Source organism: Schistocerca americana, chromosome 2, assembly GCF_021461395.2.
Source record: "Schistocerca americana isolate TAMUIC-IGC-003095 chromosome 2, iqSchAmer2.1, whole genome shotgun sequence".
In the NCBI taxonomy this organism is placed as follows: Eukaryota; Metazoa; Arthropoda; class Insecta; order Orthoptera; family Acrididae; genus Schistocerca; species Schistocerca americana.
The window spans coordinates 917,084,765-917,098,128 of NC_060120.1; the positions used below are offsets into that span (position 1 = coordinate 917,084,765).

The following is a 13,364-nucleotide window of genomic DNA, read 5'->3' on the forward strand; positions in this document are numbered from 1 at the left end:
GATGAGGTGAATAAAAATGATACAAAAAAAACGGGGGTTTGTTCACTTTTAAATACTAATGGTCTAATACGAGTATCTTGTAAATTTATGTTATTTTGTTCTGTTTTGACACAATTTCTTTCACAGCTGTCCAAGAAAGACTAACAAGAAGACGTCATCTAGGGCTGCAAATTTGTATATATCGTCAAGGTATGTGGAATGGAAGTCATTATCTGCAAGGAAACTTTCCTAAGGATTCATGGCTTACAGAATCACGTGGGAAGAGAGAAGAATTTACAGCAGCAAATAATGCAGGGTTTTACAGTTCCAAAAGAAGATGGAAGAGGTTTGTATGTTACACCGTAGTAACATGTTAGGCAGTTACTCAAATAGAATATTGTAGAAGTATTTGTATTAGGAAGAGAATACAAGCTCAAATTTTTTTTCCTTTGAGAGAAACATAGAAAGTACCCACATAAATTCCAAGATAAAGTTGTACAAGGCGTAAAATATTTTCTCAGTATCATATCAAAATACAACAGTCATTATAGTAGGCAACAGAATCCCAACAAAAAGTATTTGGAATGTGGGCTCACAACTGCACCTTTATTTCGTGTTAAATACTCGGAGTACTGCATAGAAAAGCAGATTACTACAGTACCTGAAAGTAAACTGAGAGAAATTTTTTCATCTGAATGTAACATAGGCTTCAAACTTCAAAAAGTGAAACCTGTTCGAAATGTGATGCATTTCTAATGGCAGCAAATAACCCAGAACTATGTGTAGAAGAAGTTACAGACAAGAGGCAACAATATGAGATGCATCTCAGTAAGGCTGACAGTGGGCAAAATGTGATTGCGTCTGTAGCTGCTCTGACTAAAGAGAAGTCGAAAAGGCACCATACCAATGGACATGCAGAAGACGCTCCCCACACCTAAGCTAACAGTCGGTCCAGCATTCTACAAGAGGAAAGCACGGACATACAACTTTGGTATTAATGTGTACGGATGAAGTAGAGAGACTTCCTTGATGCAAGTGTCTCAGTGTAAAATAATTTATTAATCTCAGTTACTTTCAATGTATGTATGTGTGTGTAAAAATTACAAATACTGGTCACTGCGCAAGGGTAGTTCGAATCCTTACAAATTTATGTTTTATGTTTTAAATTATTTTCAGTGCGATATAGTTATAACCCATTATTGACTACATCTTAATTAGACTGACTCCAAAATTAATACTACGTAGAATAAAGATAGTCGACAATTTGCAAGTATTAAGCAAGTGGTTGAAGTACAAAGAAGGTTTCTATATTGTATTAAACATTTTAGATCTCCGTAAAACTTTAAACTTGCTGTATCTCAAAATTAGGTCCAATGGCTTATGATTATTTCGCTCCAACCCATTCATTTTCCTAAATAAGCAAAGTAAATTGTGAAATTTCAACAGAACTGATTTTTTTGGCAACGCACTATACCGCTAACGGATGCACTCCGGTAATATCTGAATCACTTTCACTATTGTCTTTGTAGTCACTATAACTGCTACCCGCCTCAGTGGCCGAGGTCCCTAGCGCAAGCTTGGGCCATGGTGCTCGACCCTGGGGTCAGCCGATTTGAATCCTGGTAGCGGACAGCGCTGCTGCTTTGCACGTAGCTACTACTGTCCGATGCTTAGGACTCGATTTCGCAAGTGATCTGTGGTGTACAACTGCCCTCAACTGCCGACGCTTACTGTCCCAATTACGAGCTGGGCTCCCAGATCGTTGTTTATGACCCTTAGATCTCCTGCAACGGACAGACTATGTTAATGTACATTTGGCGTCACGTATCCCCCACGTAGCACAGATACTCCCTATTCCGCCACTCGTGGTCCGTCTCATGCTATCGCCGTTGGGTTCATATGTTGTTGTTCAAGATACGGTGCGAGTCCCTCATACTTCCATGGTGCATGTGCGGTTTAGGCCTGTATCATGTCCCTAACGGAGTAGTAAACCATTTTGTGAGGCCTCACATTGTGCTGTGACGTCATTGTCACACGTGCCTTACCAGCCTGTCGCTGGAGGCCCTTGAACCATGGTCTCTCTCATCCTGTATCCAGCTTTCGCACTTCTTTCATTTCCGCCATTTTTTCTCGATATGAGCTATACCCATATTGCAGTATCGCCAACGCGCTTGATGTCAACATAGGCGATCTGGGGTCACTAAATATGGTTGAGGGAAAGCATCCCAACGTCGACTGTCCTGACACCTGGAGATCGATGTGTGCTCCTTATCTAGTCACTGTCGTCCAGTCTGCATGGAACCTTACGGTCAACGGGAAGCAAGTAAGTGCCAGCTTCACGAGGTTCGTCTTGCAGACACCCCGTTGTGTGTGTCGCCTGTGATGTTCTGGACACGTACAAGTATCGCTGATAGATGCCTGGTTCTTGGTACGACAGATGCTGTCCTTAATTACGCGTACAACTCCTCGTCAGATACCTCCTCTCCTGCTCCTCTTTACGAATTCAGCATGCTTACCATAAATGAAGACGAACTCCATGAAATGGATTTTTGGACACGCAATTCATTACTTGTTTGCTGAGTATGAGAAAAATGCTCTTGATTTTTTTACACTTCCTCAATGAACGACATTGTGCAATTGTCCGTAATCCCAAATACAGACAATTTTTCTTTACTTATCTGTTGGGGTGTTACTACAGTGAAAATTTGATTCATACCTATTCCACTCTTAGTACCGGTTATTCTCTGAAAAACTATGCATCGATAGTCCCAACAGTTGTGACCAATTTCTGCTCCTTCCTCCTCGCGTTGTCGGTTTTCTGCTACACTTGGTGGAAGCAAAAAAAGAGAAAAAATAAAAGAAAAAATAGTAAACAACTTGTCTCATTGATACGCTTCGTGCATTTCCTCCACGTTCCCTACGCTTTCCTTGGTTCCTGTGGGAACCCACGTTTCCCCCACCCCTCCCTTTGGGCGCCACGAAGATTTTTTTGGAAAAATGAATTCAGATGGGGGGGAAATTTTTCACTACCGCTATTTGGCCGGCAAGGTGGTGGTGTAATTTCCTGATCACCAGACGTTACGTCAATGCCCTGTTTTAAATACCACACCTCTCCGCACTGTCTCATGATCTCGTGAAGTGACGGCATGTGACACAGTTGATGATGATCCGTTTGCCAGATGGGGACGTTAGGCTTGGCGGCTCCCTTGGTGCTGTTTACGAGGAGCAGGCAATGTGCTGGTACTGGGTTTCACACTCTCCATTCCCTGATCACCATCGCCATCATACAACACAAATATTTCATTTCATTCCAGACACGCACACAGTAGATACACGTAGTGTTACAAATGCGGTAATGGTGTAAGTAGTAAATAAATAAATAAAAAAGAACTAGAGCAGGTGTCAGAATTTACTGATATAATAAGTTGTTCTATGGTATTTACCACTACACATCCATTCTCCCATGCTTTCATTATTACTTCCTTGACGTGTCGTATATTAAGTGGATCTGACGGCAAACTTCGTATTATAGTCCTTTTTCAATTTTCCCATTTCTTCCAGTGTACATTTTAAGTTGTTTCTTGCCACATAACCTTTAAGTTGAGCTCATATGCGTTCATTGGAATTGAAATTGCAGGGATCTGAGGTAGTCTGAGGACCAGTTCATCAACAACATTTAGAGGTTAAGGGGATTTTTTCTGAGTCACGAGATCCAGCAATTCAACCTTTCTACAGTCAAATGTTTTTGTTGTATCCAGTAACTCAAGGATAGTTGAATGATAAGGTATTACCGAAGACATCCTCAAGTTTTTGATGGCTTTTTGATGTCAACAAGAGCTATAGAACACTTCATGGATTCGAGTTCTGTATGCCTTTAACTGAGACAAACCCTATTGTGTTTTAACTCATTGAACAAAAACTGAAACCAAATTCATGGGACTAGAAATAAAACAACATAACAGTTCATTACATTGATGAAAGTATCATACCAACTATAAGGAGACGTACAGATGCTTCTTCCACTCCCCTCTTCCCCTTGCGGCCTGCCGTGCCTGATCTCCCCCCTCCCCCCAACAACTGCGGGTGCGACTGCATTACCTAGCAAGGCTTTTCTCCACATAACAGACAACACAGCAAGTATGTGGAGCCTGAGAAACTGCTGAAATTGGCTGACACCTTCCTCCTACCACTCGACTCTCTGAAACGTCAAACAGAAACTAATTTTAATCCCAGTGCATAATCACATGAACAGAATCGACGTAAATGACCACGCACTGCGCCACCATAGATTGGTAATGGGCAACTGATTTTCTGGTGCCTCTGTAGGGCAGTTGCAATATTTCCTCACATCAAGAACGCTGCTCATTTGTGATTACAACTCTCTGCAGTTCCCTGACTGACTGAGCTACTGTAGCTGCACTATTTGCCTATTATGGATGGTCTACAAGATGCATTCGTATCCTGTGCATGCAGTAATATGTGTTTCGACTTGATCCACAGGTCTTCTCGTTATGTCTCGACAGCTTCTTTATCTATCTTACTTAACACATACTTTATTCTAGTTGCAATTTGTGTTTTAGTATGCTTCATTCAATACTTTTTACGTTTCAGGTTTTTTTTTTGGTGAAAGTAAACACAGTTTATAAAGATTAATATTCCACTTTCATTTTTGTGTAATGTGAGCTAACATAGTAGGGTATACAAAAAAGAGCAAATATGCACCTACTTTTGCAGCAACATCAACTAGTGGTGCTGATGCATTATACATACTGCAAAGAGAAGTACAAAATGGATCATATTAGTACTAAAGACTTACTCTGAAGTGTTCTGACTGATAAGTTTTGTAAGTGCATGCCCTAGATTTCCTAAAAAATCCATATACATAAGACCACCACCCAAGAAGCTCACATACCACGTAATGGATGGTTGGTTGAGCTAGCATATATCAAGTTTCTGAATGCAATTTTGAAAGCGTATGTACTGAGTTGCATTAATGTTGCTGTATATTTAACTGTTCTTGGGTGGTCCCAAACATATACTTTATTATATTACAGTAACACTGCAGACATTTGTGCAATGAACATTGCAGTTATTTGTGCTAATTTCTGGCATAATTCATATCATTCATATCACTGAATTGTGTATCATATCATTCACGTCACTGAATTGTGTATTTTCAAAAATTACCACACATTGAACTCCTGATCCGAAAACAAGCCTACAGTGACATGTTTAGTGTCTTTCACATTCAGTTTACAACTTAGAGATCAATAAACTACTTTCTTAAGTGCACTACGCCACGGTAGCAGCTAGATAGGTGATGCCAATGTTGGCGATGGTGAAACTTAAAGTCTAGGAACAGCTGTTGCGTGTTCTACATCGATATATCAGGTAAACCAATTGTGTACTGATGACTTAACGGTGACTTGGTTGGCAGGGGTGGTGTAGACATTGGAAACGCAAACAACTAGATGTCTTACACAGATAAATCGAGTATCTCGACGAGTGCTGATGTAGACAGTGGCAACTCAGAGTCTAGGAAGATATGTGTGTCCTGCCCTTCTGCATCATGTATCTGCTGCACTGAGTGAGAAATAATAATAATGAGAATATGTACACACAAAAAATAATAATATTGACGATAATAAGAGAGATGAAGGAGTTAATTAACTTACAGTTGAATGTGTGAGTCAGTCCTTTTTTTAAATTCAGTCTTCAGGTAGCTGATATCTGCCGACACTTCACAGTGTCATACTGAGCGCAAGTGCTGTTTCCATTTGACGCTTATCAAGCCTGGATGAGGGCTAGGGTGGGGGGTGGGGGATAAGTGAGCACCAGAGATATTGGAACAACTATATTTCGGACTGAGAGGATGTGGTAGTGGAAGAAAAATATTAGGCAGCCATTTTAGGTCATAAATTAAACTCAAAATAAGGTAGCCATATTGTGTTATAAATTATAGTAACTAAGACAATATTGGCATACTACATCACAAGTAGCAATTGTTAAGATTAGGCAGCCATATTGTGTCTTAAGTTACAACCATTAAGATAAAGGTGACAGAAATATAGCCATACATTATAGTGATAAGCTAACTGGGTACTAAATTATAACAATAAAAATAATAGTGACATAAATATTGCCATCATAAGTGATCACAAGAAGCTCAATCGTTTATAAATTAGATCCCAGCAAATACGGCGACTACACAGACTCAGCTGCTACGCCTCAGCCGATAGGATAAAGGCCTGTCCACCAGTTTTTAATTTCTCATCATCTATTCAACTGGCCTAGAAGGGAGGGGGAAGGGGAAATGAAATGGGAGGGGCAGAAGATATGGCAAAAATGGCATGAAATGCCTTTGCCATCCTACTACTGTGAGTATGTCTCAGCCCCACCGTCCCAAACCCCAAAATTCGTATGAAACAGATGAAATTTAGAAACGTAAACATGACAAGGATCGAACCCACAATATTCTAAGCATACTTAAACTATTACAAGTCCAACAGAACTATCAGACCCACTGCACTATTTTTAACAAATTAAATATACTTGGGTCAAACCTATAACATGTGATTCCAGAGCAATCTGCTTGTAAAAGGGTCGAGGGGGACAGGGGGGGTGGTGTGGAGCGAGAGATAATTAAAGGTAATTAGGTAGTGACCTTGATAGTCACATGTCACTGAAGTAGATGGGACCTACACTGCGAGCTTTCTGTCTTAATCCCAGTACTACTTGGTTTTATATTCTGGAACCCATTATATTGCAACATTCAGGAAGTTGGGCAATATTGCGATTTGTTTCTCTAATTCAACAGAAGAATTCCTGGAAATTTTGTGGTTTATTTGGGGGGGGGGAGGGGGGAGGGGGGAGGGAGTTCTTAGCTACGAACGTGACTTTTACAGTAACTTTTATACAAAGTAACAAATATCGATGGAATCTCATAGTTGGATGAAACGCGTTTCTTCTTACACTCGTCCAATGATCATGTCTGAGTACGCTGTTGACCAGGTGAATAGTTCCTCAACACGTGCATCGTGCAATGGACGCTGAGCAACGGGCTCAATACTATGCTCTAGGGGACCATAACGTGGGCTACCACGGGACCTTTGGTAGTAATCGAAATACCGTACAGCTGCATAATGTCATTGTTGTGGTCTTCAGTCCAGTGATACAGCTCTCCATGCTATTCCATCCTGTGCAAGCCTCTTCATCGCCGAGTAACTATGGCAATCTATATTCCTCTGAATCTGCAAACTGTATTCATCCCTTCGTCTTCCTCTACACTTTTATTCCCCACATCTCCCTCCTGTACTAAACTTGTGAGCCCTTGATGTCGCAGAATGTGTCCTGCCAACCGATCCCTTCTTCTAGTCAGGTTGTACCACAAATTTATCTTCTCCCCAATTCTATTCAGTACCTCCTCGTTAGTTACTTGATCTACCCATCTAATCTTCAGCATTCTGTTGTAACACTACATTTCAAAATTTTCTATTCTCTTCTTGTTAACTGTTTGTCGTCCATGTTTCACTTCCATACATGACTACACTCCATACAAATACTTTCAGAAATGACTTTCTGAGTCTTAAACCTATACTCGATGTCAACAAATTTCTCTTCTTCAGGAACACTTTCCTTATAATTGCCAGTCTACATTTTACACCCTCCGTACTTCGACCATCATCCGTTATTTTGCTTCCCAAGTAGCTGTGTACTGTGTGATCGTTATTGCGGATCACCTGCATATACAGGGTGAGTCACCTAGCATTACCGCTGGATATATTTCGTAAACCACATCAAATACTGACGAATCGATTCCACAGACCGAACGTGAGGAGAGGGGCTAGTGTAATTGGTTAATACAAACCATACAAAAATGCACGGAAGTATGTTTTTTAACACAAACCTACGTTTTTTTAAATGGAACCCCTTTAGTTTTGTTAGCACATCTGAACATATAAACAAATACGTAATCAGTGCCGTTTGTTGCATTGTGAAATGTTAATTACATCCGGAGATATTGAAACCTAAAATTGACGCTTGAGCACCACTCCTCCGCTGTTCGATCTTTTGTATCGGAGAGCACCGAATTACGTAGGGATCCAAAGGGAACGGTGATGGACCTTAGGTACAGAAGAGAGCACATTACGTCCACATGCTAACACCTTTTTATTGGTCTTTTTCACTGACGCACATGTACATTACCATGAGGGGTGAGGTACACGTACACACGTGGTTTCCGTTTTCAATTACGGAGTGGAATAGAGTGTGTCCCGACATGTCAGACCAATAGATGTTGAATGTGGTGGCCATCATTTGCTGCACACAATTGCAATCTCTGGCGTAATGAATGTCGTACACGCCGCAGTACATCTGGTGTAATGTCGCCACAGGCTGCCACAATACGTTGTTTCATATCCTCTGGTGTTGTAGGTACATCACGGTACACATTCTCCTTTAACGTACCCCACAGAAAGAAGTCCAGAGGTGTAAGATCAGGAGAACGTGCTGGCCAATTTATACGTCCTCCACGTCCTATGAAACGCCCGTCGAACATCCTGTCAACGGTCAGCCTAGTGTTAATTGCGGAATGTGCAGGTGCACCATCACGCTGATACCACATACGTCGACGCGCTTCCAGTGGGACATTTTCGAGCAACGTTGGCAGATCATTGTGTAGAAACGCGATGTATGTTGCAGCTGTTTGGGCCCCTGCAATGAAGTGAGGACCAATGAGGTGGTCGCCAATGATTCCGCACCATACATTTACAGTCCACGGTCACTGTCGCTCTACCTGTCTGAGCCAGCGAGGATTGTCCACGGACCAGTAATGCATGTTCCGTAGATTCACTGCCCCGTGGTTTGTGAAACCCGCTTCATCGGGAAACAGGTAGAACTGCAACGCATTCTCTGTTAACGCCTATTGGCTGAATTGCACTCGATGACTAAAGTCATCACCATGAAATTGCTGATGTAGCGACACATGAAACGGGTGAAAGCGGTGACGATGCAGTATGCGCATGACACTACTTTGACTCAGTCCACCGGCTCTCGCAATGTCCCGTGTACTCATGTGTGGGTTCATGGCAACAGCAGCTAACACACCAACTGCACCCGCTTCTCCTGTGACGGCCCTGTTACGGACCCGTTTGCGTGCTACGACCATACCTGTTGCATACAGTTGGCGGTAGATGTTTTGCAATGTGCGGCACGTTGGATGCTCTCTGTCCGGGTACCGTTCTGCATACACCCTGCAGGCTTCAGCTGCATTTCGTCGACACTCGCCATAGATGAGTATCATCTCCGCCTTTTCAGAGTTCGAATACACCATGGTCACAGTTCCTACAACACTACACTATCACAGACGTCTGGTAACACGATGTACTACAGTTGGTCTGCGTGTGGAGACGAAAGCAGAATAACAATAGCAGCAAGCGCTACATGCGGACACTGCGACAGCTAGACCAAACCACAACAGTGCACTACAGCCACACTCGTAAACACGGTCGTCATCGTAAACATGTCCCTGCAGATGCTGCTCGACGACCGTGGCCCGTGTTTGTTACAACACGCAACTGAACGTCGGAGGTTTCAAGCGTCAACTTTAGGTTACAATATCTCCGGATGTAATTAACATTTTACAATGCAACAAACGGCACTGATTGCGTATTTGTTTATATGTTCAGATGTGCTAACAAAACTAACGTGGTTCCATTTGAAAAAACGTAGGTTTGTGTTAAAAAACATACTTCCGTGCATTTTTGTATGGTTTGTATTAAACAATTACACTAGCCCCTCTCCTCACGTTCGGTCTGTAGAATCGGTTCGTCAGTATTTGATGTGGTTTACGAAATATATCCAGCGGTAACGTTAGGTGACTCACCCTATATATATATATATATATATATATATATATATATATATATATATATATATATATCACCAAATTCACCTGATTTGAAACTGCTGAAACACATCTGGGGACGCTATAGAGGTCCAGTTGCTGGTCCTCAAAACATCGGCCCGTCATTTACTGGAATTTCCTGACGTGTGCCCAGACATGTAGTTTCACATACCGCCACAAATCTACCGAGAACTTGTCAGAACCATATCGTGCAGAATCGCTTCTGTACTGCGTTCCAGAGGATGACCATCAGCCTATTAAGCAGGTGGTTACAATGTTCTTGCTCATCGGTATGATTCACCTTTTCTCTCCTGTTAAGAGGTAATGATGGGATTGACCATCGTATAAACCAATATTTGGCTTACAGTACTCTTTTGAAAAAGAAATGGGGAAATGAATGTCGGCGTAGATAATGTATGTACAGTATTGACATGTTTGTTCACTGCAGCTACAACGAAATCAATGAAAACACACTCCCAGCTAAAATTCCAGAAGTCCTCCCTCCCCCATATGTTTCATAGCTGTATGTTACTCTTAGGATATGAGGAAGTCGTAATACTGACGGATGTGGAAACGTGAAGACTTAATTTCGCTTACTGCAGTTGCAACAGTACCTGTCATTCACTTTATTTTCCTCAACCTGCAGACCGTTCTGTTTATCCTCGGCCCCGTAATTGGAAAGGTTCATTTCATATGCAAAACTAATCCTCTTTGAAAAGATCGAAGCTTAAGAAAAGGTGCGAAATAGGTCGAATAAATTAATTACGTGAACTTATGAATCATAAACCGCTTTCGCCATCAAATAAGTGACTAAGTGACTTTAGTCATAATGTAGTTGATTTGAAGGCAGCATCAAGAATAACTACTTCGTGAGGACAAGCTTAGCAAGTTCCAGCGATATGGGGGTGTGCTGTACGAGTGAGGCCTCAAGTTTTCGTATCATTTCTCCAGAGTTATATGCAGCTTGGACTGTGATTGGATTGGCACCAACAGAAGGAGAAGCAGCATCTGAAACCTCTTCTGCTAATACACAGTGCTGCCAAGAAAGGAAGCCTGTACTACGTTCGGCAATCTGGTTCTTGATTATTGCGCTCATTACAGCAGTGGTGAGCTACTTCCAGGAAGACTGGAACGTCCGTGAACGGGAACTCGCCACGGTAGCATATATGTTTCAGAAGTGGATCGGAAGAGCAGGTATGCTACTTACATATGGGACATGCGCCACAGCTGGACTACAGCACCTCCAATCTTTCATGAGAGCCTTGAGATTCGCAGACAAATGTCTAGGTAAAAACGAGAGAGTGAATTGGAAGAAAACTTTGGGTAATATCGTCGTCGTGACCTACTATGTAGTGACGAGCAGCATACTTTTGGTAGCACAAAAGGATTATCGCGAAACGTATTCGAGGTTGAGTCTCGTTGTCGTCGTCTTTTTCAAGACGATGGTAACGATGCAGTTCGTCTTTCTGGTTCTGGAACTGTGGGAGAGGTTCCAGAGTGTTAATGCCAGGATACGTGAGTTGCTGCCACCGCTCAGTGTGCCCGAGCTTCGTGCTGTGCTTGGGCATGAGCTGGGGGACGTGTCACCTCAAGCCGACTCTGGTAGACTGCGCCAGCTGAGGGAGGCGTACCTGGTGCTGATGCACGCGGCGGAGACCCTTCAGCAGCACTTTGGCCTGCCGCTGGCCCTGATCATCGCCGGCTGTGTGGGCGGCACCACCTTCTTCGCCTACGATGTGGTCAGCTCAGGAGGGAAGCGGCATTCGCCCTTCGAGTGGTCCATCATGTCCGGTCTGTGGATGGTCCATCACTCGCTGCAGCTGGTGGCGGTGTCACTGGCGTGCGCAGCGACTGTGGACTCGGCAGCCTACACTGGGCCACTGCTGCTCAGGGCGTCCGCCCTCTGCGATTGGCGCGGTCCAGAACTGGATGCCTTCATGCAGCTCACCCTGCGAGGACCGCGACTGCAGTTCTCGGCTGCTGGACTGGTCGTCATAGACAGGCGCCTGTTGGTGTCTGCACTGGCCGTAGTCGTCACGTACCTTGTCATCCTTCGGCAACAGTGAGGAGGGTCCTGTAGAAGCGTGGTACAGAACTGTGTCCTGATTTGGAAGCAGGACTGGGCAGCCCTGTGATCTTAAGATACGTCTGTAGCAACTGTAGTATCTACACCTACATTTCAAATGGCTCTGAGCACTATGGGACTTAACATCTGTGGTCATCAGTCCCCTAGAACTTAGAACTGCTTAAACCTAACTAACCTAAGGACATCACACACATCCATGCCCAAGGCAGGATTCGAACCTGCGACCGTAGCGGTCACGCAGTTCCAGACTGAAGCGCCTAGAACGGCACGGCCACACCGGCCAGCTCTACACCTACATGACTACACTGCAATTCACTGATAAGTACCTGGCAGGGTGTTCATCAAACTACCTTGATCCTATTTCTCTGCTGTTTTACTCAAGAACAGCACATTTTATTACTATAATCATTTCTCCCTAAGTAGGTGGGCGCAACAAAATATCTTCGTTGCTGATTAAAATTTTGCTTAAAGATCCTACCGGAAAGAAAAATCCCTTTGTTTCAATAACTGCCATCCCAACTTGCTTATCATATCCGTGACCCTCTCTTCCACATTTCACGCTAAGACAAAACGAGCTGCCCTTCTTTGAACTTTTTTGATGTCCTCCATCAGTTCCATCAAGTAAAGATTCGAGAATGCGCAGCATTACTACACAGGAGAACGGACAGGGCAGTGTAAGCAGTCTCTTTAGCAGACCTGTTGCATCTTCTGAGTGTCCTGCAAATAAAATGCAGTCTTTCGTTCACCTTGCCCCAAACTTTATCTATGTGATCTCAGTTTAATTTGTTCATGCTTGTAATCCGTAGGTATTTAGCTGAATTGACAGACTGCAGATTTGTGTCACTTATTGTGTAACCAAAATTTAACAATTTGCTTTCAATATTCATGTGGATCACATCACACTTTTCATCAGAGTCAGTTGTCACTTTTCGCACAACGTAAATACCTTGTCTAAATCATTTTGCAGTTGATTTTGATCTTCTAATGAATATACTAGACGGAAAATAAAAGCATGATCTACAAACAGTCTAACAGTGCTGCTCATATATATGTGTGTGTGTGTGTGTGTGTGTGTGTGTGTGTGTTAGAAACAGCAGAGGGCCTCTAACACTGTTCTGGGGAACGCCATGCGTCAGTTTGTTTTGCTCGATTGTATTCCGTCATTTATTCCAAAGTGTAAACTTTCTAACAGGAAATCAAGAATCCAATTGCACAACTGAGGCGATATTCCATAGGCACGTTATCTGATTAGAAGTCGCCTGTGAGGAACTGATTCAAAAACCTTCTGAAAACCTAAAAATATGGAATCAGTTTGACATCCCCTGTCGATAGCACTCACATCGTGAGAATAAATAACTAGTTGTGTTTCACAAGTACGATCTGTGTTGACTATTT

At 42.8% G+C, this 13,364-nt stretch overlaps 1 protein-coding gene across 1 annotated transcript; it reads left to right on the forward strand.

Annotated features, from left to right (window-relative positions):
- Window positions 1-10,782: 10,782 nt before the first annotated feature.
- LOC124594546 lies at window positions 10,783-11,949 on the forward strand. Its single transcript, XM_047132918.1, has one exon. The coding sequence runs from the start codon at window positions 10,783-10,785 to the stop codon at window positions 11,947-11,949; it is 1,167 nt and encodes a 388-aa protein (XP_046988874.1).
- Window positions 11,950-13,364: the final 1,415 nt, after the last annotated feature.

What these genes read in the sequence shown, in the direction of transcription:
- LOC124594546 (XM_047132918.1), top strand. Translation starts at nt 10,783, where the DNA reads ATGGGGGTGTGCTGTACGAGTGAGGCCTCAAGTTTTCGTATCATTTCT.